At 36.6% G+C, this 23,737-nt stretch overlaps 1 protein-coding gene across 3 annotated transcripts; it reads right to left on the reverse strand.

Moving 5' to 3' along the window:
- Window positions 1-5,922: 5,922 nt before the first annotated feature.
- Window positions 5,923-12,969, reverse strand: LOC113698346 (putative late blight resistance protein homolog R1A-3). 3 transcript variants are annotated; one of them, XM_072056819.1, is made up of 4 exons: window positions 8,948-12,861; window positions 8,651-8,696; window positions 6,398-6,450; window positions 5,923-6,300 (listed from the first exon to the last, which is right to left on the reverse strand). In XM_072056819.1, the coding sequence occupies exon 1, from the start codon at window positions 12,847-12,849 to the stop codon at window positions 8,995-8,997; it is 3,855 nt and encodes a 1,284-aa protein (XP_071912920.1). In that variant the 5' UTR covers window positions 12,850-12,861; the 3' UTR covers window positions 5,923-6,300; window positions 6,398-6,450; window positions 8,651-8,696; window positions 8,948-8,994. The 3 variants fall into 3 exon arrangements, with proteins under 3 accessions (XP_071912920.1, XP_071912921.1, XP_027073936.2); XM_072056820.1 differs by having other exon boundaries at window positions 5,923-6,323; XM_027218135.2 differs by lacking the exons at window positions 5,923-6,300; window positions 6,398-6,450 and adding an exon at window positions 6,676-7,579 and having other exon boundaries at window positions 8,948-12,969.
- Between the last annotated feature and the right edge of the window lie 10,768 nt (window positions 12,970-23,737).

Genomic DNA, 23,737 nt, shown 5'->3' on the forward strand with positions numbered 1-23,737 from the left:
GTGCTTAATGTATGCAATGACTTGTACTAGACCTGATATTGCATATGCAGTTGGTATATTGAGCAGATATACAAGCAACCCTAGTAGGTTACATTGGCAAGATGTAACCAGAATTTTAAAGTATTTAAAGGTCACTAAGGACTATGGTATATGTTATACTAGTTATCCTTCAGTTTTAGAAGGATTTACAGATGCTAGTTGGATCACCAATAAAGATGATCACTCATCGACAAGTGGTTGGATCTTTATGCTTGATGGAGGTGCAATTTCTTGGGTTTCTAAGAAACAGACTTGTATCACCGATTCAATAATGGCAGCAGAGTTTGTAGCACTTGTTTCGGCCTGTAAAGAAGCTGAATGGCTACGTAATTTACTTTGTGATATACCATTGTGGCCAACACCTTTGTCGCCTATCTCAATCCATTGTGATAGTGCAGCTACACTTGCTAAAGCATATAGTCAAGTGTATAATGGGAAGTCAAGACATATCGGTTTAAGACATAGTTATGTCAAAGATTTGATCACAAATGAAGTCATATTTATTGACTTTGTGAGATCAAATGAAAATTTGAGTGATCCTTTGACAAAAGGATTATCAAGAAATTTGGTGTCAAAGACATCAAGGGGAATGGGTTTAAAGTCCAAAATTCTTGATCACTAATAGTGGAATCTCAATTCAACGCTAGATACAACATCTAGTCTTGAATTTAATGAGTGAAAATACACCATTCTAGTGGTTGGTGCACTATGTGAAGTTTAGACATCCCAATGTTGAATAATGCGTGTTATTCTCGCCAGTGCAAATGTAAGGATGAGTCATTGGACTCTTAACGAATCTTAAAAGTACTATCTATGGCGGGGGCACTAAGATGTCGCCTATATGAATGTTGGTTTTCGGCAAACCACAAAGTTAAGAACTTTACTTTGTAAACATTAATGAAAGGATAGTGATACAAGGCCGTAAAATGTATTGTTGAATAACTTATGGTTGTGCATTGCTCAGTGTGTGATCTGTTTATGAGGTTGGTCGAATGTCCAAGTGGTTCAAAGCTTGTCTACCATCTTGAAGGGTTGATTTCAAAGAACCTTCACTAAAATAGTGGTTCAATCGAAAGACACCATTATTTATGCATATGAGTGTCAGATTACTTGGTGACCTTTTAGAAATCCATTTTCTAAATTTTGAAAATAGCGGGGGATTGTTGGAAACTTTTCAAAATTTGTATGATGTACATACATGTAATTAATGTATATTCATTAATTTTTGGTACATGTATAGTATTGTGAATATTTCTAAAATGTACATTCATTTATGAATGTATTCATGTATATGGGAATTATTGAATGAAAGGATAGATTCATGTTTTAATCTAATGATCATGAGATGCATGAATTAAAGTGCATGAATGTGTACACAATACTTTGAATTTGTTCATAAACAATACTTTGAATCTATTCATACAAGTGTTTAATGAGTTCTTTTGTTTCCCAAACAGTCTTCCTATATAAAGAGGTCAAGTAGAGAGTGGTTTGCTGCAGAAAATCACTTTCCTTCTACTGTGTACTCTCTCAAAGCACTCCTTAGTTCACAAAGGGTTTGTCTTACTTTGTGCAAGAGTTTAAGACAAACAAACTTCATCTTATCCTAAAGGATATTTGTCCAAGGTTATTGCACTTTATATCGGACAAATAAAGCCTAAAGGAAAGTGATTTCTATCACGATTTGAAGCCAATTCTTGTCACAATAATTGCCAATTCTTTGCATTTTACCCAGCAGAAAGAAACGTGCAATTCCAACAAATCATTGGTATGATGCTTGATGTCTCATCCTCTCTGGCTTGATGAAGTTAAGGGATTTCAAACATGAGATCTTTTAATCAATCAGTTTGCAGATTATTTTGTTAATGCAATTTACACGTTCCGGAAAAAATGATCCTATTTATTAGCGGGAACAGCTTCCGATGGATGTAAAATCCTCTATATACATGGCAGTGCTTATCTTTTATAAACCTTGCAAATGTAAACCACAGTGATCACTCTAGCATTTCCTTGAGCAAAATTTATTTTTCTCAATATTGCTTAGCCTGTCTGTTCACTATCTACACGAGTGTGTGTGTGTGTATATTTATCATATTCTCCAATTTGATTCTCGTCTTGGCCTTGCCTCTCCCTGCTGCAGATTTAACTTAAATGAAACACTCCCAATAATTTCATAAAAATCATTGCAAGCATTCATTGATATCTAATGCAATTTGCGTGTGCATGTGTGTATGTGAATGCTAAATACTAAGTACTGCTCTGTCTCTTCACTTTGACATTGATTTCAGTTCCATGTACTGAATGGCACTTTCTTTCAGAATATACATTACGGTGACATCTTTTCCTACAGCAGTGTGAGATTTAAAGCCATAACGATATTCAGACAGGAATGTCTTGGACTGCTTGAAGTGCATCAAAGTAAAGAAGCCATGGCTTTAGATAATTTTGTAAATGACTGTAACTCAGCTGGTTTTCAATTTTCATGCGGTACTCAGTGTCATGAACAATCTAGAACTTAGATTTTCTGCAACACCATCCCAGCATACTTTGCTATGTAGTAGCAAGAATTCCTGCAACAGTGACAATTCAGAGAGGTAGATCCTTGCAGTTTTTTGCTATTTACAATCCCAGTTTACTTAGTGATGGAGGACAACCTTCTTTGCCAATTGCCAAAATAGCTTATTCTGCAGCAATTCCCAATTCTCCATCAGTAAGTGGCTGAAAATGGTGAGGTTTAATTGAAACTGTGAAGACAAATTCTGAATCTCCTGGTAAACAGAATCCTGCTTCCATTGGCATCATCTGACAATGATCTTTTCAACAATTGGATATCAGGGCAGTAAAACATGGGGACATGTGAACGGAAGTTTTGGTAATTCTCTGGATTTCACCATCATAGTTAATGTTATCATTGATCTCTAGGGCCTCAAGCTTCAAAAGGTTAATATCTCCAGCAACCTCATCCAAAAAAGATTCATGTTTATCACCAAAACAGTGCTAAGTCAATTACTACTTCATTCTTGTATGCAACCTCTATAACATGACTTCAAAAAGCTTGCCGTTTGTCATTCTGGTTGCAGTGCTCCCTGATTTTCTCTAGGCTTGTTGGAATCTCTGGATTTGATTAATTGGGAGACCAATTGAATCAGCTTGAGAACTTACTAGTTCCTTCAGATTTTACAGAAGAAAATTAACAGAGCTCGTCATTGGTCTCAGGAGATGAAATCAGATTTGATTAATTACCATCTTTAATTTCATTTACAGAAAGGGATGAAATCAGAATTCCAACATCAATGAACACCACTCCAAAATGATCCTTCAATTTGTCGCATAGGGAATTGAGATTTTTTTCTGCTTCACACTGAGAAGGATACTCATGAACCTTACTCCCTCGTGGAGTTTTAGCATTAGATCCTGCAGAGGAACAGTAAAAATGGAACACCTAGGAGAGAAGAAGCAAAGTCCACCATTACATGCCTGTTCTTATCCTGGATATAAGTGACCGATACTCTTGACAATGCTTTGGAAGCTATCCAGACATTGACTAAAGCTTCGCAGAATGGGGGATTCAGCCAGCTTAATATCCTGTTGCAGTTGAGAAATCTCAAATTGGATGTCATCACACGCCCCATATTGAACAAACCAACATAAATCACATAGGCATTGAGCAATGATAGCCAAAAATATACAATGAGCCAAGAAATGTATCAGCTGCATCTGCTCAGAACCTTGCATTATGGCAAAGCAAAGTAGAGATTTCAAGAATATCACTGTTAAAATTCTCTGATTAAATGACTCAAAACCTGATCTGCAGAGTCAGGGGAAATCTCTTTCAGTCACTGCAGAATGGAATCAATAGTTTCATCTTGATCTCACAATGGCAGTTCCAGTGCACCTTCATATGTAAATTTATGTGAAAGTCCTCCAAATCCAGTTCAGAATACATGTAAATTCTCCGTGATTCATTGAGCTCTGAATCGTGGGACTTTTTTGGGGGGTAAAAACTTAGTATTGCAAATGGCTACAATTTTGATCAAGCAATTCGAAATGTGAAGTATTTTCCGGGGCCATTGCAATAGGATAAACAATCTGTAACTTCAATTAATTTTTGTTAAATAAAAGATTACTGCAGTCTAGATATTCAACTAATCTAAGATCTAGGGATCACCAAAAATGAAACTTCAATCAAATGAGCAGAAGGGTCAGAGTAAAAGGTAGACAAGTCAGAAGAAAATGGGCATCAGAGGTTGCAATGAGAAAGAGAAACTTTTCATGATCGATGGCTGGCATTACAATTTTCTTCAACCAAAACAGGATTTTTCTTAAGACAAACAGCATGAACAGAAAGTTCAACAATGTCAAAGGACGCATGTAAAATGAGCAAGACGCAAATAAAAACTCACATTTTCAATTTTCTTGAATGCTCGAGATCACTGCACTAATAATCTCTGTTATTGGCCATATTAATACTAATTTCGGTGGCATGAGTAGAAGAAGAGAAAAGAAAAGCATTAATCATAAAGCAAGGCTCAAGTTTGGATAAATTTAGGATATACGCAAGGAATACTAATCTCTGAGTTGAATACACGATAAAATAAATGCTAATTTATCACTATTAACTGACCTTGTGAATTTTGGCGAAGTTGTGGAGACTGGAGAGGAAGAGGAAAAGAAGAGAGCGAGGAAAAAAAAGTGGGAAATATTTATCATTCTAAAGTATTTTGTACAAATTGTAAATAATGAACATTATCTCGTGACTGTTGTTTTTATCAGTATTATACGAAATTATATTCATGTAACAAACAAAAACAGACAAAGATACCATTTGTGTATCATTTGGAACCTAATTAATAGAAACAAGAACCAGAATTTTATTCCAAGTTAATAGAAACAAGAACTCAAATCTCTATCATGTATTCCAAGTTAAAAACTGAGAGATACACGCTGTCCAATTCAATTTAGTGCATGATTTTTCCTCTCGAGAAAAAAACCTACAATTAGCACATTTTTCACTGGATTACAAATTTACAACAGTCATTTCCACTTGATTAACAGCAAATGAAATTTTTACTGCTATTTTTACAGGACTTCTTCCCTTCCTGATGCAATTGAAGTAGGCTTCATCAGGGAGTAACAATGGCTACTAGTAAAGGTGGCAAATCAACCCATTTAACTAGATTTACCCATACCCGCCCATGAATAGATGGGTATGGGTATCTTAATTTTTTGTATATGGGTATAAATGGGTTACCCAATAATACCCATTTATCAAACTCAATTAACCCATTTAAAATTCTCTTCCCCCCAAGTCTCTTCTTTTCCCCTACCTTTTTTTTTTTCAAATTTTTCATTTTGTCATGATGTTAACATTATTATTATTATTATTATTATTATTATTTGTTGGTTTTATCTTATTATTTTATTTTTTCTTAGTTTGTTAACTTACTCATTTTTTAGCATTACCAATTTATGATAAATTTTAGCCTATTTTCTTATCTTTATAAAATGAAATTTTAAATTTATATATGAAAAAAATGTTAGGGGTTCAAAATTTTTGGATTAAGTTTTTATATTAATTTTTATAGTACTTAATTCAAATTTTTATATTCGTATTATTCAATTATTAAATAATAGGTAATTTTGTGACATAGAGTATAAATGAAAAAAATTGGTAATTAAGTTTATTGAATATTATAAGTAAATATTTAAAACTAATGATGGGTACAATGAGTGGTATAAATTGATAACTTAGTTTGCAAAAATGAATTTAAATGAGTTTGCAAAAAGTTAAAATAAATGAGTTATAAATGGATAATTGGGTTACCCAATTCATTTTTTGACTTACCCATTTATACCCATCTAATTAAATGGGTATAAATGAGTTGACTCACTTAAACCCATTACCCATTTTACCCAACCCAAACCCGCTCAAGTCACCCATTTTGACACCTCTAGCTACTAGTAACAACTTCTTCAGGTCGTGAGCAAGCTAGTGGGATACGATCCTAGAATCAAGGGGTTATCTGTCAAGAACAAGATCAAAAACAGGAAGAGCATGAAGGTTAAGTAGCTCATGCAAAGCCTCCAGTTTTTGATATAATACTGGACGACCCATCCACTGGAAAGATTCAATTCAAGAACCTTGACAGCATCATGAATACTTCCCTAGTTGAGGCATTCGCTGCAGGCCTGTAGTGCAAGAATACTATCAAGTCATTCATTCATGCTGCAGTACTTTGTGGTTTCATTTTGATTGTCCTTCTGTATGTAATATGTATAGAACTCTGCTCCATTAGGTAATTGAATTAATAAAACAAACTAGTAGAAGAAAAAGAATAGAGAATTGGAGCACCTATACCTGACAATTACAAGCAAAAAGCTTCTAACGTCAGATGCTTTTTCTTGGAGGACCTGCAAAAGAAATCTAAATATATGTATATGCTGTTTTTCAGCTTTGCAAGAAATGGAACAACAGAGAAGTGAGGCGACAGAACAGAAGAATAAAGTCCACAATAACCTTAAATTGGGGAAAACTGTAAAAATATCCGGTAAATCACAAAGCTAGCACTAAATTGGACCATCTGCTCGTGAGTTGCATCAGCAAAAGGTAGGGCTACTACTTTTGGTGCTTCCAAATTGCCATTCAATTCTAAAGGTAAAATTGATGTAAAAGAACAGAGAGCACATATATTGACTACAAAACACCAAGCAGGTGAAGTAAATTCCACATGAAAGGCTAATGGAGACATGAAGAACTACCTGAACAAATGGCTTTCATCATCTCCTTTACAATTTTGAGCAATATAGAATAAGAATTATACATGAAAAACCGACTTTGGCTGTGCCAGTTTAGAAACAAACTATATCATTGGCCCTTTGACTATTTTGGATCAATATCAAATGGTGCAAGACAGAAGATGTGACAGCATTGAGCATCAGGCTAGCTTCTCATACAGACAATGAGTATCTGGATATCTTCCAGATAACTTTCTTTTCTACTGCCACCCTACCCTGCCCTGCCGCCCCCTTCCCCGGGGCAGGGGTTTTCCAACGGTCAAAAAATGAGAGTTTGAGAAAGTAGATGCTGCACACATATCTTTCATAGCCATTCCTAGAATAGCAGAAGTTACATGGACAACGCACTACCAGTTACCAGCAGCTTATAATCCAGGATGTAGTTCACCTTCTGAAGTGTTAGAAAACGACTTGTACAAACTTATCAATGCACCAATGCAGATTCGTGATAGTGCCATTACGGCATCGTTAAAAGCTAGTTTTACTTTCAGTCATCAATTTCCATAGCCATTTGCAGAGAGCTAGAGCCTGTTCTGTATATCCTGAATTCACCTATCCCATTGCAACAAATATATATTAATCGGACATTTCTTCAGGATATTCATCCAATTGGTACTCCTGCTTTTTGCTCGTTTCCACTTTCCACTAGCTTGTAGTTGATCTACGAGCCAGAAGTTAGGATATTCTTCTCTTCCATCTTTTTTTTTTTCTTGGTGTATTTTTATCTTGAAACATCTTCGATTTCCTGTTTGATCAGCAATGAAAAATTATTGGAGCTGGATAAATTTGAAGTGTTGATGGAGCTTATTCTTACAAAAGTGCAACAGAATCGTTCCCAGGATAAATCAGAATAGATGTGCTTAAATTAAAGTGCGATTATTAAATCAAAATGCAATTTTTTCTAAGTCTACAAACTTGAAGTCTGTTTACATGATTTGTCAAAAAATTGAACATGGCCATCATGTCTCTCGGTCGCTCTCTCCCTCTCTCTCTCTCTCCTAGACACGCTCATTGAAACTGCACAAGCCAAAGATATTGATTCTAAATCAGACTAATTTGATAGATTCAAAGCCACCTGTTCAAGATGCAACTTTACCAGCTAATTGTAACAGGGAAGTCAGAATGCATACTAAGCGGGATGAAGAACAAAGTAACACTCCAAATACTAAAAATTTTCCTGTAATACATCCTTTCATCAAGTTCAAGTTCCTTTCCTCATTTCCTCTGACCCCAGAACTTTCAGCATCTTTTCACTTGATCAATCGAAAACAACAATCCATGAAAAATCTCTTCAAGCAATTATTATTAAAGATTAAGTACACAGAAAATAGTACTTATTAGAGCCATCTAACCTGGTTTATTTTGATGATACAAAGAATATATTCTAACTTCAACATCTCAAAATTTTTTTTCCTCTGATTTTGGCTTCTTTATACGTATCAAGGTATCAGAAGAAGATGGCTGATGGCCACGTCTAAAGCACAATTAGTTTACATACTCTGGAACGAACCACAAGAACATAGCAAAACAGAAGCTTTGGTAAAAGTAGGCATAAGCAGGAACAAACTCGTATATCTAGACGGTAGAAAATAGAAAAAGAAAAAAACTGGAAAAAACATTCCTATGCTTGCCAAGCTGTCATTAACCCATATACACATATTCTACACAACAAGGCCGCAAGAGCGCATTCTTTGCATTTCAAAATTAAAAACAAAGGATAAAGAAAGTCTCAGGTCATTCAGCTATTTGCTTCAAGAAAAGAGACCTGGTCAGCATTATTTGAGCTCAAATGTACAGAACAAATAAAAATGTGTACCTGGCATTTATGCTTGGGTGCAGCTGGTTTCAAGGATCATACCGATCTGTAGCCATATTGAAGAAGATTTTAGAAATTGGGATGATTGATTTTATGCATTATCAAACATGAGAAAAAAAAACATCACAGAGAACACATCAGAATAATATCTGATGGATGTATAGTTTTGATTCCATAGATGCATGACTATTCAAATCAAAGAATTGAAACCTCCAGAAATTGCTTTGTGAAATATGGATGGTTATATCATTGAACTGATCCAACATAGACAATTAGGACCGAGGGAGTAGATCTAACCTCATGACTGGAATTCTTCTCTGCTTCGACTCCCTTTCTGAGTAGATCTAACCAATTTCTTGTTTAATTATGATCTTTAAGCCCTTATTTCCCAAATCTATCTGTTCTTGCTGAATTTGCTTCACAGAATTTACAGTTGACTCATGACACAATTTCACCTCAATCATGCCAAGAGTGAGGGTTTCCCCTAAACAAGAAGGGACCTCTTCCAGATCATAACACTGATGCAAAACCAATTTCTCAAGACAGGAAAAATTATCAGAAGAGGCTGTCCAGCAGCGAATATTCAACCCTGACAATTTCAAGAATCGAAGGTTACTGAATTCCCCTTCTTCCATTTCCCATTTTTTCCCCAGAAAGGAAACACGGCATAATTTAAGTACTACAAGGTTGTGCAACTTTCCAATTGCTGAAATTATACTCCATGGCTGATTATTATCTATGAGAGTCAACTTTCTCAAATTCAATGGGAACTCAAACTCATATCCAATTAGAAACCTCATCTTAAGTGATTCTAGTCGACTCAAGTAGTCCAGCACGAGAATTCCAGCAGATGCTCCATTACTGTCTCCCACACATCTTAGCCTGCGGATGCTTGGTAACTTTGTCAGTATCTTTTGCAAGTCTCGAGAAGGGTTCCAGATTGAAAGGGTTAAAGTGTCTAAATGTTCTAAATCCGGGGAACCTTCAAGACTGTTGATGGGAAATATGAAACCACCTAGTGATGCTGAAACGACAAGATGCCTCAAAGTTTTAATGTTCCAGATAGTGTTAGGTAAGAAATAACTTGTAAGGGGTCCTCCTACCACAAAAGTTTCTAACCTTGAGAGGTTGGCTATTGCAGATGGGATTTCCCCTCTATCAGACGTAATGTTCAAGTACCTCAAGTGAACAAGGAATACTACTTCGCTTGGAAAATCTGCCCTCGACCAAGGATCATTCCTGCAGTCCAACACTCTAAGAAGTTTAGATGACAGAACTTTGCGTGAAATTATATCTAGCTCTGTATAAGTACAATCAGAGAAGAGCAAACTACACAAATGGGGAAAAAATAGCCTTGACTTTTTAGGTCCCCGCCTTGTGCTAGGGTAGACAACCAGTCGGTGGGGGTCACACGGGCCAGTGAAAGTAAGAAGGTTATCCCCGTGTAAAATCTGTAGAAAACGTTCTTCTTTTGCTTTCTTGACACAAAACTCATGTACCAAATCATGAATTCTGCAAGTTTTGATCCCACCTAAAGATCTTTGTTGGGCAGCCATAACTAAACTTCTCCCAATTAGATCCATCAAATAGTCGTCTGCCACATCCTCTAAGCTCTTTCCTTCAGTCTTTTGGACAAATCCTTCAGAGATCCAAAGACATAACAACTTGCGAACAGGAATGTCTCGGTCTTCTTGAAATGCACCAAAGTAAAGAAGGCATGGCTTTAGATAATCTGGTAAATAATTGTAACTCTGCTCAAGTGTCTTCATGCAATGTTCATTGTCAACATAAATGCTGGAAGTTAGATGTCTTACAACTTCTTCCCAGCAATCTTGCTTAGTAATAGCAAGAATTCCAGCAACAAGGACAACTGCGAGAGGTAGGCCCTTACAGTATTTTGCTATGTTCAGTACAACTTTACTAAATGTTGGAGGACAATCTTTTTTGGCAAATAACTTTTTTTGCAGCAATTCACAACTCTCATTATCTGTAAGTGGGCGAAGATGGTGTGGCTCGCTATCAGGTTTAATTAGCAAAGACAATTTTTGAAATCTGCTGGTTAAGAGAATTCTACTTCCATTGCAATCATCTGGCAGTGAGTGTTTCAACGAATCCCACCCCACAATGTCCCAAACATCATCCAAAACGATGAGATACCTATTTCTCTTCAACAATTTGCGTAGCTTGTCAGCCATATCATCTTCATTATTGTCAAGATACTGGATATGGCTCTCACAATCAATACTACACAAAATCTGAACTAACAAACTATGCTTGGTATACGCTTGAGAAAAGCAACACCATGCACGAATGTGGAAGTGGCACTCTACTGTAGGATCACTATAAATTGTATTGGCTAATGTTGTCTTACCAAGTCCAGGCATACCCACAATGGCAATGATATCTAGCTGCCTTGATCCTCTCACAAGTCTATCAATTATACTTTCTACCTCATCATTGAGACCCACCAGAGCTTCAGTGGATATTGGAGCTGTAACTTGTGATGGCATGTTAATAGTCGTCTTGGTAACTCTTTGAGTTTCACCATCATATCTAATGCAACCATAGACCTCTTCAGCCTCAATCTTCATGAGATGTACATCTCTGGCAACAGCATCCAAACATGGTTCACATTTATCACCAAGCAGTGCAGAGTCAATTTTTAATTCTGCACTGTATGCAACCTTCATGATACGACTCCAAAGAGCTTGGAGTTTTTCATCCCTATTGCATTGCTCCACAATATTCCCTAGGACAAATCTTAAGAATACAAGATCTTCTAGGATTGTGCGGATTTGATCGTTTGGAAAAGCAATTGAATCAGCTGTCGAACTCACTAGTTCCTCGAGAGTTTCTAGAAGAAAATCAAGAGAACCCAGTTCTTTAGTCCTTGGGAAACTGAGTGATGATGATGATGTTAGTGGATAAACATGTGCAGCTTCTGCAATGATGAGCTGAAGCTCTTGGAGCAAGTTAGAAAGAGCCAGATCTGTGTCCTTGCACAAGCCTTCTTTCATTTCATTTGCAGAAAGGGAGAAAGTCACAATACCTGCATCAGAGACTGCAACTCCAATTAGATCAATCATTGCATCATTTAGCTCATCGAACTTCCCCTGCTCCAGGCTAAGAAGGACACTCAGGAATCTTACTCCCTCAATGAGCTTTAGCATTTGATCCTTCACCGCATCCAGGAAACTGGTATAACATTCTGATATGATCCCCATGATACTTTGCAGGAGATAATCAATAAACTCAACCAATAGATGCCTATTCTCCTTCACAGCTAAAGTGTCGGATGATTTTGATAACTTGGAAGCTTCCAGGACATGGGTATAGATCTCTCGGACTTGGGGATCAACGGGATCAATCATCTTGTGTATTAGTTGAGAAATTTCAAATTGCATTTCATCGCGCACTTTCTCATTGCGTCTTTGAAACCAAAATGTAAAAGCCAAGCTAACAGCATTGACCGCCACAACCTCAACGTGACCCAACAGATCTATCAATGGCTGACCCTCAACACGTTGTAGTGTTGCAAAGCGAGCGAAACTCTTCAAGAACATTAGCTTCTCTTGAAGGGTTTCCAGTACAGTCCTTAGAGCTTCATATGCATGAAACTTGCAGTATGAGGAAAGACGCTTTAGATTAACTGATATGGAATCGGTGAAATCCATAACTAGTTGCAAGTCTTCCAGTGAGTAGTAAAGCAACAAACTGATGATGTCCAATTCCTTGATATCTGTTTCAAAAAACAAGTTGATATTTTCACCGATTTTGTTGAGCTCACATTTGATGCCCCTATGATCTGACGCACCACAGTCAAGTCTGCGCCGTATCCCCCAAACCAGATCTTGAATCCGGAAAGAAATACTACTAAGTCTGTCAGACTTAGCATCATCCTTGTCCTCGTCTTTTTCCAAACACGTACCCCGTTTGCTCCTCCTCCTCCTCCTCCTACACTTTCTAATATACAGATCAAAGGTTTCCAATAGACTTATCCCCATCTTCAGCACTGCGATATGATGACTGCCATAACCGATCCTGTATTCAAAGCGGTCCAGATAATTACGAGCAGAATCGAAGCAACCAGTGCTACTGTTGGGGGAGTCGTTCACCATGGTACCTGCCATGCTTTTCACTCTGATATCAGATTTCTGTCTGTCGTAACTATTGATATTCAAGATCTCTGACTTTGTCATGATCTAAGAATAGTTATAGTTCAAATCCAAAAAAAAAAAAAAAAAAAAAGAATAGTTACTTACAGTATGCATTCAAGACTCTCTCTCTCTTTCTCTCTCTGTTTTTTAAATTCTTTTTTTATCTTGTGTGCGTGTGTTAGGAACTTAGGGCGGGAGTAAATTGCAAGTCTTTACCTTCTTCCTTTTGAAAATTTATCGAGGGAAGATCGCACCACCGATACAACAGGCAGATGCTGAAGGGGACCAATGATTAAAAAATTTGAGATGCACTCAGCTTAGGGCTGGTGGCTTTGTAATTTGCCACAACCTTTTAAGTTTGGGTTAATTTCACTTTGTCTCCCCAAACTTTGGACGATTACCCATTTTAGTGCCTAAACTTCAAAATGGGACACTTAAATCCTTAAAACTTATAAATTGAGACACTTAAGTCCCTAAACTTATAAAATGGGACACTTAAATTTCTAAACCCTTATAAAATAAGACACTTCGACCACCACGGCATTCAAGATTCTGTTCACAATTTTTCTTAATTGGAAGGTATTTATAAATTTAGAGACTTAAGTGTCCCATTTTGAAGTTTAAGAACTAAAGTGAGTAATCGTCCAAAGTTTGGGGGGACAAAGTAGAATTAACCCTTTAAGTTTCACCACAACAATTTTTAACCACTAACTTCCACAATCTTTTTTTTCAAGTTAGTGGTCATATTCTTTCCAAATGGCCAAATTGCCGGATTAGAAATCTTGAAAGGGGAAAAAAGAAATAGACGAAAGAAAATCAACCTGCAGCACTGCAGAATTCAATCAAATCCGAATATGGGCAACACCAAAATTGAGCAAAACGAGAAATATCTCTGTATCTATATATACGTAGATTTCTTAATCAGTAAATTTGGGAAGGTAGTTCTGGAACCGATAGAAAAACTTACCAGCAGATTAGTTTTGTGAGTAAGAAATGTTTTTAAATTTTTTTTTAAAAAAAAAGAATCTGTCCAGTGGGTGCTCATTGGGTCCAGATTTTAGGTGTCATACTTTTTGAAATGTAAGATTAATTAGAAAAAATAAATAAATACGAGAAAAAGTAGGTAAAATTAAATAGAGAAAATATATAAATGTAATAAAAGATAATAATTGTAGTTTGTGTATATACATCGTAAGTTATGTGAATTTTACAATATGTGTATATATGTGGCAGGTTAGATGAATTTTACAGTATTTATAGATATATTATAGGTTAAGTTAGGCGAATTTTTGTATTAGAAATATCCCGTTTGATTTTATTTTAGGATTTTTCTAATGGACGTCCTGTATATACTTGAAGAAGTATAAGTGAATACATTCTTCCAGCAAATTTCTAATACAAAAATTAACAATATCTAATTGTAATTCCTGTCATTTCACTATGAATAATTGGTAACCTGGATGAACTACTGATGAAGCTAATACCTTTCGAAAATTTTCTCCTTAATAATCTTGAAAGTAAATCATGGATATCGCAAGTCCAAAACTAACTCTTCAAAGGAATAAGAAACACAATTCCGAATCAAATAAACGAGGAGCCGTGCTTTTCGACAAACCTTTGTCGCATCGATTACTGCGGACACACGAGTCGTTTTGCGGGCCTCAACAAGGGGCTTGGGCTGGACCTTCACATTTTAAAGTTTATTTTTTCTTTTTCTTCTATCATGGATCATAATAGCATCACATGCAGGGAATGTTATAGACAGATAAATAGTTCCATCGGTAATTACTTGTAAATATAAGTGACAAGCAAACCCATTTAACTAAATTTATCCATACTCATCCATGAATGGATGAATATGGGCATGTTAAGCTTTTGCATATGTGTATAAATATATTAAATGAGTATTATTGAGTTTTTTATCAAACTCAACTGACCCAATTAGAATTGTCTACCCCAAACTTCCTCTCTTCCCCCACCCATTTTTTTTTTCAGATATTTCATTTTGTCATGATGTTAACTACTTTTGTTTCGTTATTATTATTATTTGTTAGTTTTATATTATTATTTTATTTTCCCTTAGTTTGTTAACTTGCTCATTTTTCAACATTAATAATTTATGACAAGTTTTAGCCTCTTTTCCTACCTTTCCAAAATGAAATTTTAGACTTCTACAGGAAAAAAATGCTAGAGGTTCAAAATTTTTGAATTTAGTTTTTATGTTAACTTTTATAGTATTTATTTCAAAATTTTATATTCTTGTTATTCAATTATTAAATAGTATGTAATTTTGTGACATAGAGGATGGATGGAAAAAAAATTGATAATTAGGCTTATTAAGTATTATAAGTAAATATTTAAAACTAATGATGGAGGCAAAGGGTAGTATATATTAATAAGTTAGTTTGAAAAAAAAAATTAAATGAGTTTACAAAAAGTTAAAATAAATGGGTTATTAATGGGTAATTAGGTTACCCAATTTTTTTTTTGACTTATCCATTTATACCCATCTAATTAAATAGGTATAAATAGATTGATTCAGTTATATCCATTATCCATTTTAACAAATTCAAACCCATCCAAATTACCCATTTTGACACCTCTACTTGTAAGTATGTTAAATACTCACGAAAGTGTCAAAATAAGATATAAGAAGAAATGATAATGAAAGATTTAGAAATTTTAGTGGCGCCACAATATTTGTAACATTCCTATCTCTCTCTCTCTCTGTTTTTTTTTTTCGTAATTAGGCATGATATTTCTTTTAGTTTGGACTATTGAGCTTTTTAATTTAATAACCCTTTTTGTTTGCTTGTTTAATTTTGCTAGATTAGTAGCAATTAGCTCTTGCTTATGTGTTCTTTTTGATTTTTTTTTGGGTTAAATGATTTAGGGATAATTTTTTATTCATCTAGTCACGAAAAGGTTGATTTTTTTGGGGGCGTATGTGGAGTAGTGATCCGTTTAGGTTCTTTTCTTATTGTATTTTTTTTTTATTAAATGATATATGGGGTAATTTTTTTTATGCTGCAAGGGAGGGGGATAGGGTGAAGGGAGAGAGGGGAGAGGGGGTGGTGGGGGAAGGAGGTAAGGAGGGGAAGGGAGCGAAGAGAGGAGGAGGAGTAGGGAGGGGATGAGAGAGGAAAAGGAACACCAATGCAGCAACAGTGGGGGAAGGAAAGCATTGGCAACAACGGAGAGGGACGAAGGAAGGGGGAAGAAGAGGAGATGAAAGAAAGGAAAAAAAGGAAAGAAAAATAAATATATAAATGTTTTTCACATATTCCCTAAACACTTTCATACGAATTTCTTTAGTAACTTCAAGTGAAGTTTTATACAAACGCCTAAAAAGCAGTCATCTAAGTGAACCCAATTTGTTTTTTCTTGTGCCTCTTGGAATGTTCTCTGAAACATTAAAGCCACAGCATTTTTGTAACTTCTGATATCTTTAACCTATAAGAGTGTTTTTAGGTAATTATCAAAAAGAGCTGATTAAAAAAAAAAAAAGGAGGAAAGTTATAAGTATTGTGGGGGCAAAAACTCATGAAAATTTTTTTCCCTATTATTAAAACTTTTCGACATTTTGGATATGTAGTACCTAATTGCAATTCACTTGCATGATACAATTGTCCCATAGGAAGATATATATAAACCACAACTTTAAATTTCAAAATGTACATTAGCACATCATACCTTGTTATTTTTGATGGGCATACATCATCACTGGTATTATTGGCTTTTCTTAGATGATGTCGTGTGCTTCGGCCTTTATTAGTCGTCAAATCAACCCATAAATTTTTTTTTAGCAGGATTCTTCCTGCATATGTAAAAGCAGAAGATGTTTGCATGATGTACCTAAAACTTAATGGCTAATTGCACAAATAACTCACCCTTTTCTTAAAATTACTTAGATGATTTCCTATCATTCACGTACGTTCTGTTTCTTGAATGCTTCCAAATTAACCATGATCAGTATCATATTATGGGTAGAAACAAAATATAATGCAACATTGATGATTGGTCTTATAAAGTCTCTCAAACAAGAGATAATATTTTTTTTTTGGCATCTTAAATGTGTACATGTGAATGGAAATGTGTGCATTCCGGGACAATTCTTTCTTTCGTTTATGCTTGAATTAGCATCACTTTTTTCTCACATCATTATCATAATTTTTTTACATGAATTTATTGAAATTTATGCAGCACGAACATTGAAAAATATTTTTGGAGGTATTCTTTATTCACTTGTCAAAATAGTCTAGACTACCTCAAGTAAACTACTGCCAGTCCATGAAACACAATTGTAGTTGCAATTGCTATATTAAGGATAGAAATCTGTTTAAGAAAAGGAAAAAAATGAAAAGAAAAATAGCAAATTAAAGTATGGAATTGAAGTGAAAAAAACCATAAATAACCTCTTATTTGTTGCTTGTGGCACAAAGCGAGGAAACAACTGGGAAGCTCGAGGTATGCGCATAAGAGAATTTGTCACGTTAAATATCTTCTACAACATTTATGTGGTGATGAAAATCAATTGAGCTACGTAGTGCAATAACTTTTTTTTTGAAGCATATATCTAGTTAGCTAGCTATACATTTTACATGTTTAAGTATGGCTCGGCAAGCTCAGTGGCCACCACCTCTCCTGGTAGGGTGGGAGATCAGGGGTTCAACCCTTGCCTCCCACCAAATTGTCTGCCATTCATGGGCAACTCGGTTGGTCTCAACAAACCTCCTTAGGAGCTGGTGTCCAGTGCGCGCAAGGGTCCGAATCCTGTGATTATCGTGTTCGGGGGGATGGGGCCTCTTTTCCCGGGTCGGAGTGGGATTAGTCGGGTCCCGTAAGGATTGACTCGGACACCCACTCCGTCATCAAAAAAAAAAAAAAAAATTCAACTTTCTTATGATCTAACAACAGTAAGACATTACCTTCAAGAATCTCTTTCTGTTTTTTTTTTTTTTTTTTGTTGCGTACATGTTGCCGGTGAGACTCTCTTTTTTTTTTTTTCTTTTCTTGTGCGTGTGTGGTGGGGCGTGATACTAAAAATATTGCAAGACTTTTTTCTTCTTCCAGCGAAACTTTATCAAGAGAAGATGCTGTCCCCGTACAAATGAACTTCTGCCATGTAAATTTGGCGTGAACTGTTGACGGACTATAAGATTATGATGTATATTGAGTTAATCTCAGTAATCTTGATCAACAAATGAATTAAAATTAGAGGTTCATTCAGGTGAGGGCATCTTGGCTCTGTAATTTCCAATGACGACAAATTCACAACAAATATCTTTTACTGCAACCTTTTTAAGTTAGCAGTAGTTTTCTTTTCTCTGTTTTTTGGTGGAAATACAAAGAAAATTTGAAGCAGCAATTCCATATGTAATGTATTTTTAGTTGGGCAAATTGCCAGTAGTAATAGATTAGCAATCTGAAAATTTTGAAAGGAAGGAAAATTGAAAAAAGGAAACTCAATCTGCAGCACTACATTATTCAATGAAATCCACAGTATGGGATAAATGAACAAAACAAGAAATATTAACCAGATTAGCAGTTGAAGTAAACAGTAGACAAACCAGAAGAAAATAGGCACCAGAGTTTGAAATGAGAAAGAAACACTTTCCATGATCTGTTGCTGCCATTACACAAGTAAAAATAGGGATCTTCTTCAAACATAGTGTAGGTGAACGGAAAGCTCCATAAATTGGGATACATGTGAAAAAAATGAAGAAAACACGGATGAAAACTCACTTCCTAATTGTTTGCGAGACAAGAAGCATCTTGAAAAAATAGAGAGCGAAATGGATCTTCTGTCCTGTTTTTTATTATATTATTACTTCTCTTTTATAAATATAATGTTTTAGTTCTCTTTTGTTTCGTTAAAATCTAATAACTATTAATTAAGTAAAAAATAAATACAATAGCATCAAAAAAGTAATATATAAGTAAAAAGGAACTAAAGCATGATGTTTATGAATGAGAAATAACAATATAATAAAAAATATGATAGAAAGTGACATAAGGAGTATGACAGAAAATCCGTTGTCGGTAAAAAGCTATTACAAATTATATTGTGAATAATTGTGTGTAAAGTGTAATTGTCCAGCACTGTTCTGGGCTCTAACACATCACATGAAAAATAATGAACATTGTGTCATTGGTACACCATATTTTCCAAGATTTATATTTTGGGTCCAACTAGTTTTAGTGCATGTGCGAAATACGTGTGACATATCTTAATCTAAAAAATAAAGCTGTAACTCGTAATAGCTATTGGTGAGGGTTCAAATCTCACCAGCAGCGAAAAATATCTAAGGGTTGTGCCATAACACTCCCTTGGTCTAGTTGGATCTGTATACCCACTAGTTCTTACAACAGCCTCCATATGCTCCCCCTCCTCCTAGATTAGGATAGAGTAGGTTATACAAATGTATCGTTACTGACAAAAAAAAAAGTAATAGCTGTAGTTTTTTCAAAAATTAATATAGTAATGAGAAATAGTCTACGTCTTTTATAAGCCTTTTAAAATGTTATGAAAAAGGTAGTTTATATGGAATTAGTTTTTGGTACTTCAGCTATTTCCATTTTTCATTTAAGACATTTATATTGAGTCTAATAGTGACGGACCAATGCCTTTAATAAACCATCTAGAAATATAAACTATTTAAAGTTTTTAAATAATCAAACTTCACGTAAATCAAAGAACTAACAGTAAAACAAACAATCATTCAACCTTCAACTTAAACTCCAACGTTAATAAAAATATATTCAACTAACAATCAAGTAGAAAATCTTTGATATATGTTTGCCACCGCATTAGCCTCTCTGAATATGTGGGTGAAAATGAACTACCTGCTCGTGGTAATACTTTGAATACGTGCTACAATTTGCCATAACTTCCACGGTATTTGACAATCACCTACCATCATAAGTTGCAAGGCTTTGAAGTTCATTTCAACCTACACGTGATGCCAATCATGCTCCAACCAAAGCTGCACACCCTCAAGTAGAGCACGAGCTTCTGCCTCCATGTAGCCATTCATCGGTTTGCTCCAAGATATATATGGTGCGGTGCACAGTAGGTCTCTGTCTGCATGAGTGTTGTTGCACCAACCCTATGTTGGCTAAGAGCACATCCTCCTTCGACCTTTGCACAAACAGGAGCGCCTGGGATATCCTGAGAATTGTCATTTGGATGCATTAATTGACAAATCAGATGAGGGACAACACGATACCCCTCGTAGATTGAAGAGTTTCTAGCCTTCCAAAGTTCCCAACAAATTACAGTCGGCATGATGGTGAGCAGCTCACCCTTTGCTGAACGCACAATGCTATGAAACCACCAATGCTGGATCCTATGCATCACACCACTTGAAGCACTTAGTGGGGGCTGAAGCATTTGAGCAAAAACGCCCCAAACAAATATTGCAAGGGGGCAGTCAGCCAGTGCCTAATCAAGAGAGTCAACATTTTGGCAAAAGTGACACTTAGAGCGGAGATGGAATCCGAACTTGCTCAAAATCTCCGAGAATGGTAGATACCTATTCATCAATTTCCACATGAAGATGGCGATTTTGCTAGGTATTTGGCAGTTCCAAATTAACTTCCACGATACTAGAGTCACCCGCTTAGCTCGCAAAGTATCCCAAGTCGACGAGATAGTGGAAGCACCCAAGGGCGTCAACGACCAGGCCATCCGCTGTCTTCCTTGGACATCCAATACTTCCACAAACTGCTCAATGTCCTCCCACACATTAACCATGCGTCTCCATACTCTGGAGCTACCAAGGGCAGCCCTATTATCAGCATATCGGGAAAGCAAAAACCTAGCCCAGAGGGAATCAACATAGTGGTACCTCCACCATAATTTCCAACCAAAAGTGAGCTACATGTCACTAAAGCATTGTAAGCCTAGTCCGTCTTCTGCTGTACGATAGCATAAGCTCCTCCAGGCCCGCCAGTGAAACTTGTCTCGTGAATCTGTTTCTCCCTAAAAAAAAAATTATTTACCATGATGTGTTCTAACCTCTGGTACATCGCTTTGGGGGGGGGTCCATTACAACCAGTACATGCAAGGGTATAGAGGCTAAGACGTGTTTAATTAATATTAGGCGGCCACCTTGCGATAGAAGCTTTTTCTTCCAACCCGCGAATTTTTGCAATAATTTTGTCAATCAAGAAATGAAAGTAATCCCATTTGCGCCTTCCATGGTACATATTACACCCTTGATACATGAACGGAAAAGAGCCTTGCCGAAAACTAGTCAAATGCTTTATGAATTGCACGTGAGGTGGCCCGCAACTCCTTGACATGATGAAAAAGCTTTTCTGGCTGTTTATTTTCTGCCCTGTACCCTGCTGGTAATCTTCTAAGAATCACATTAGGTTCCTCGCTGATCTTCTATCTCCCCTAGTGAAAATTACAATGTCATCTGCCAAGGATAAATGTGTGATAGGGAAACTTCCCCTCGGCAGTGCATAAGGATCAATGTTGCTCTTCGACACTTGCCCCTGCTAAAAGCTTTCGCAACTAGGATAAATAAGATTGGAAATAGGGGATCCCCCTGCTTACCCCCCCTTGTTGCTTGGAAAAAACCCCAGTTTTACCATTCATTAGAACAGAAAATCAGCTTTGTGATAGATTTTTCATAATTGGCACAATGAAACCATCAGCTAACCCCAAGCGCTACAGCATACATCTTAGAAAATGCCACGACACCCGATTAGATGCTTTCATCATATCTAACTTGAAACATGCTACCAAGGAGCTTGAAGAGGCAAGTGTCGGTAACACATAAACTAATGGATATCTTAATTGCGGTATTCATAATGGTATTGGCAGTAACACATAACAAGGTACCGCAACTAGTTATAGTTGCGTAAATAAACTTCCCCTCAGTAGTGCATAAGGATTAATGCTGCCCTCCGACACTTGCCTCTTCAAGCCCCTACCAAAAGCTTCTGCAGCTAGTTACAGTTGCATAAATAAATCGAAGCCTGTTTGCCAATACCTTTGTGAATATAACTGATGAATATCTTAGTATCGGTAACACATAAACTGATGAATATCTTAGTATTCATAAAGGTATTGGCAATATTCATTTACAAAGTAACACATAACTGATGAATATCTTAGTTGTCTGTAAATAAATTGAAGCTTGTTTGCCAATAACTTTGTGAATATCTTATTGATGAAGTTACATAAACTGATTGGCCGAAAATCCACAAACGTAGAAGGATTCGGTTTCTTCGGAATCAAAACAATAAGAGTGCTAGTAATCCCCTTCGGGATAGGTGTTCCAGCCATGAATCCCCGGTTGCCACTAATACATCTTCTGCCACAATTTCCCAGCAATGCGTGAAAAAGACTCCTATAAATCCGTTTGGTCTAGGTGTGCTTTCTTTGTTAAGTCCAAACATAATTCCTTTGACCTCCTCCATAGTGACCTCACGAAGCAAAGAGGCATTATTATCCAGAGAGACAAGGTATGGGATATTTTGTAGCAAGCTTCCCACATCACCAACCTCCTCCGCTGTCAAGAGTTGCCTAAAGAACAGTTCGGCCTCCTCCGCAATTTGCTCACAGCCTTCAATCCACGAACCATCGCTGCCTTTTATTTTGTGTATTGTGAACTTCATCCTCTTCTCCCCTACTGAGGCATGGAAGAAGCTAGTGTTGCAGTCACTACCCTTTAACCATTTCACTCGAGATTTTTGCCTGCAAACTCCTCCTAATGTTTCAAGCTTAGAAACAGCCGCGCTTGCGTGCAATGGAGCGAGCTTCTAGCTTTATCTGTGGACTCTGCGTCATATTGAGATTCCTTCTGCTGCACCTCCCACTCATTTTGCTTAATAGCTTGGAAAATGTCACCAAACCACTGCTTGCTCTAGCCCTTCAAACATGTCTTCAGCCTCTTCAGCTTAAATGCCAAAGAGTACATTCCATACTCGTTAGTCGACAAGCTCCAATTGTCTTTCACTATTTGAAAAAAATCTTGGCTAGAGATCCAAAACCGTAGGAACTTAAATGGCTTGGGAAAGAAGGATGTATCATTTTGCAACTGCAGCAGCAATGGCGCGTGGTCCAACGTTGCCTGATTAAGATGTTGAAGCAAAGTTTCCTACTGGGTATGGATCCATTGCTAATTGACCAGCACTCTATCCAATCTCTTCCAAACTCTTGCACCAGCCCTTATCCTCGACCAAGTGTACAAGTTGCCAGTGAAAGGCAGCTCGTGAAGTCTGTAATTGGTTAGTGTCTGCATAAAATCAGAGATAGCCCCCGAGTCTTTTGAAGCTCTTCCCGCATATTTCGTAGCAGAGGCGATCACATTGCAATCTCCTCCTACCAACCATGGCCGGTTGATTGTCCCAGCAAGGTGTTCCAGCTCAAACCACAACACCCTTCTCTCTGCTCTCGTGCATTTTGCGTAGACAAAAGTCGCATACAACATGTGTCTAGGAGTCGTGTGCAACCATGACGCATAACATTTGGTCAGAATTATACATGACGTTCACGTGAAAACCGGATCTCCATAGAACCCATGTTTTATTTAATGAGTTGAATAAACAAAACGCATAAAATAGCCTAGTGTGGATAGTCTCTATGTGCTGTGCCTCCGCTAATGGCTCTATTAAGACTAGGATAGAAATACTATGTATGCGATTTAAATGTTTTAAGCTACGGATCGATGTTCTACTCATCGCACCCCTAACATACCAAATTAAAATGCTATTCATTTTCAAAACCTAGAAGCAACCCCTCTGTGGCTTTAGCAGCTTGTGTGTTACAATTTGTCAAGGAATTTGAATATGATTCTTTATTTTCTTTGACTTCCTTGAGACCACTACCATGAAACCCTGACAAGATTTGTGCGGCCAAAAATCCTTCATATCATTAGCATAGCAATTATCTATATATACATGTGAGTACAGA

The sequence above is a fragment of the Coffea arabica genome, chromosome 7c, assembly GCF_036785885.1.
Source record: "Coffea arabica cultivar ET-39 chromosome 7c, Coffea Arabica ET-39 HiFi, whole genome shotgun sequence".
In the NCBI taxonomy this organism is placed as follows: Eukaryota; Viridiplantae; Streptophyta; class Magnoliopsida; order Gentianales; family Rubiaceae; genus Coffea; species Coffea arabica.